At 42.6% G+C, this 2,314-nt stretch overlaps 1 protein-coding gene across 1 annotated transcript; it reads right to left on the reverse strand.

Annotated features, from left to right (window-relative positions):
• Window positions 1–1,228: 1,228 nt before the first annotated feature.
• LOC138878300 (uncharacterized) lies at window positions 1,229–1,663 on the reverse strand. Its single transcript, XM_070157967.1, has one exon. The coding sequence runs from the start codon at window positions 1,661–1,663 to the stop codon at window positions 1,229–1,231; it is 435 nt and encodes a 144-aa protein (XP_070014068.1).
• Between the last annotated feature and the right edge of the window lie 651 nt (window positions 1,664–2,314).

Below are 2,314 nucleotides of genomic sequence, written 5' to 3' on the forward strand. Positions count from 1 at the left end.
ATACGCGTATATATGTATGTATATATATGTATATGGGATATGGAAAAGGTTATGGCGTTATATACGCACCACCACCTGATCAGCTGGTATATGTTGATGATATTGCCCACAATGGCCGTGATGATATGATGGGATGCCCCCAGTGGCTTGATAATATTATGTACACCATAGCTATGCATGGCATGACATTTACATGCACGTGCATGACGTTATAAACGTTTCAGTATTTACAAAGTTATTCAAATTTAAAAATGTGTTTCAGTATTCCATGTTTCATCTATGTCTTTTACGTACTAATTTCCATGCCTTACATACTCAGTACATTTTTCGTACTGACGCCCTATTTTACGGGGCCTACGTTTCATGCCCGCAGGTGCAGGTAGGCAAGCTGAGGGTCCCCATTCTTAGGATCCCTGATCAGCAAGAGTTGGCGTGCTCCATTTGATCCGGAGCTACTTTTGATATTAGTACGATACGTTTGTACATATATATGTATATGAGTTTGACGTGGCTCAGTCCCATCTTTGTACAATTGTGTTTCTGTTAGAGGTCTGTAGACAGTATGTCTACTTGGGTTGTATGTGGCCTTGTCAGCTTTCAGTTTTTGATATATAGTTGTCTATAGCAGCCTTGCCGGTTCGCCCACTGTATTCTTCCCGTATACGTACATATGCCTTGATGGCAGTCTTCTTTCACGTATGTTAATTTTGTAATGCAACATATGTTATTCAGGTTCATATTTTAGACGCATGCTTAGGGGTGTTTGACAGGTAAGACTCAGGCGCCCGTCGTGGCCCATCGGTTTGGGTCGTGACACCAAACATCATAAAAACTTAGTCCAAGCCTTAAATCACATCAAACAACATCGAAAACACGAATCACACCCCAATTCAAACCTATTGAAACTAATGGATTTCCAACTTCTACAATCGATGCCGAAACCTATCAAACCAACTCTGATTGACCTCAAATTTTGTACATAAGCCATAAATGACACAACCGACCTACTCTAACTCCCGTAAGAAAAATCCAAGCCTGGTATCAACAAAGTCAACATTCGGTCAAACTTCTCAATCTTCCAACCTTGGGACTAAGTATCCCAATTCATTCCAAAACATCCCCGGAACCAAACCAACCACCCCAGCAATTCACATGACCACAAATGAATATATAATAAGTAATAAATGGGGGAACAAGGCTATAATACTCAAAACTGATGCCCGAGTCATTACATTCTTCCCCTCTTAAACAAATGTTCGTCCTCAAACGGGTCTAGAATCATACCCGGAGTCTCAAATAGGTGTGGATAGCTGCTGCACATCTCCCGATCGGTCTCCCAAGTAGCCTCCTCAACTGGCTGACCTCTCCGCTGAACTTTCACTGAAGCTATGTTCTTTGATTTCAACTTTCGAACGTGCCGATCCAAAATGGTCACCGGCTCCACATCATAAGTCAAATCTCCACCTAACTGAACTATGCTGAAATCTAAAACATGAGACGGATCACCATAATACTTCCAGAGCATGGAAACGTGAAACACTAGGTGAACACTGGATAGACTAGGTGGTAATGCAAGCTTGTAGGATACCTTTCCAATCTTCTCAAGCACCTCAAAAGGGCCAATATACCGAAGGATAAACTTGCTCTTCTTCCCGAACCTCATCACACCCTTTATGGGCGATACTATGAGCAATACCTTCTCCCCCCCATATATGCAACATCATGAACCTTTCGGTCGGCATAACTCTTCTGTCTAGACTGTGCCGTATGAAGCCGATCCTGAATCAACTTGACCTTTTCCAAGGCATCTTGAACGAGATTTATGCCCAACAATCTAGCCTGCCTAGCTCAAACTAACTCATTGGAGAACGACACCGCCTCCCATATAAGGCCTCATAAGGAGACATCTGAATACTCAATTGGTAGCTGTTATTGTAGGCAAATTCAGCAAGCGGTTGAAACTGATACCAAGAATCCCCAAAATCTAAAACACAAACACGTAGAATATCCTCCAAAATCTGAATAGTGCGCTCGGACTGTCGTCTATCTAGGGGTGGAATGCTGTACTCAACTCAACCCGTGTACCCAACTCTCGCTGCATTGCTCTCCAAAACTATAATGTGAACTGTGTGCCCCGATCAGAAATAATGGACACTAGCACACCGTGAAGACATACATTCTTGCGGATATAGATCTCAGCTAACCGCTCCAAAGAATAGGTAGTCACAACCAGAATGAAATGTGCAGTCAAAGTCAACCGGTCCACAATCACCCAAATAGCATCAAATTTTTTCAAAGTCAGTGGGAGCCCAAC

This window comes from Nicotiana sylvestris, chromosome 9 (genome assembly GCF_000393655.2).
Source record: "Nicotiana sylvestris chromosome 9, ASM39365v2, whole genome shotgun sequence".
Lineage (NCBI taxonomy): Eukaryota > Viridiplantae > Streptophyta > Magnoliopsida > Solanales > Solanaceae > Nicotiana > Nicotiana sylvestris.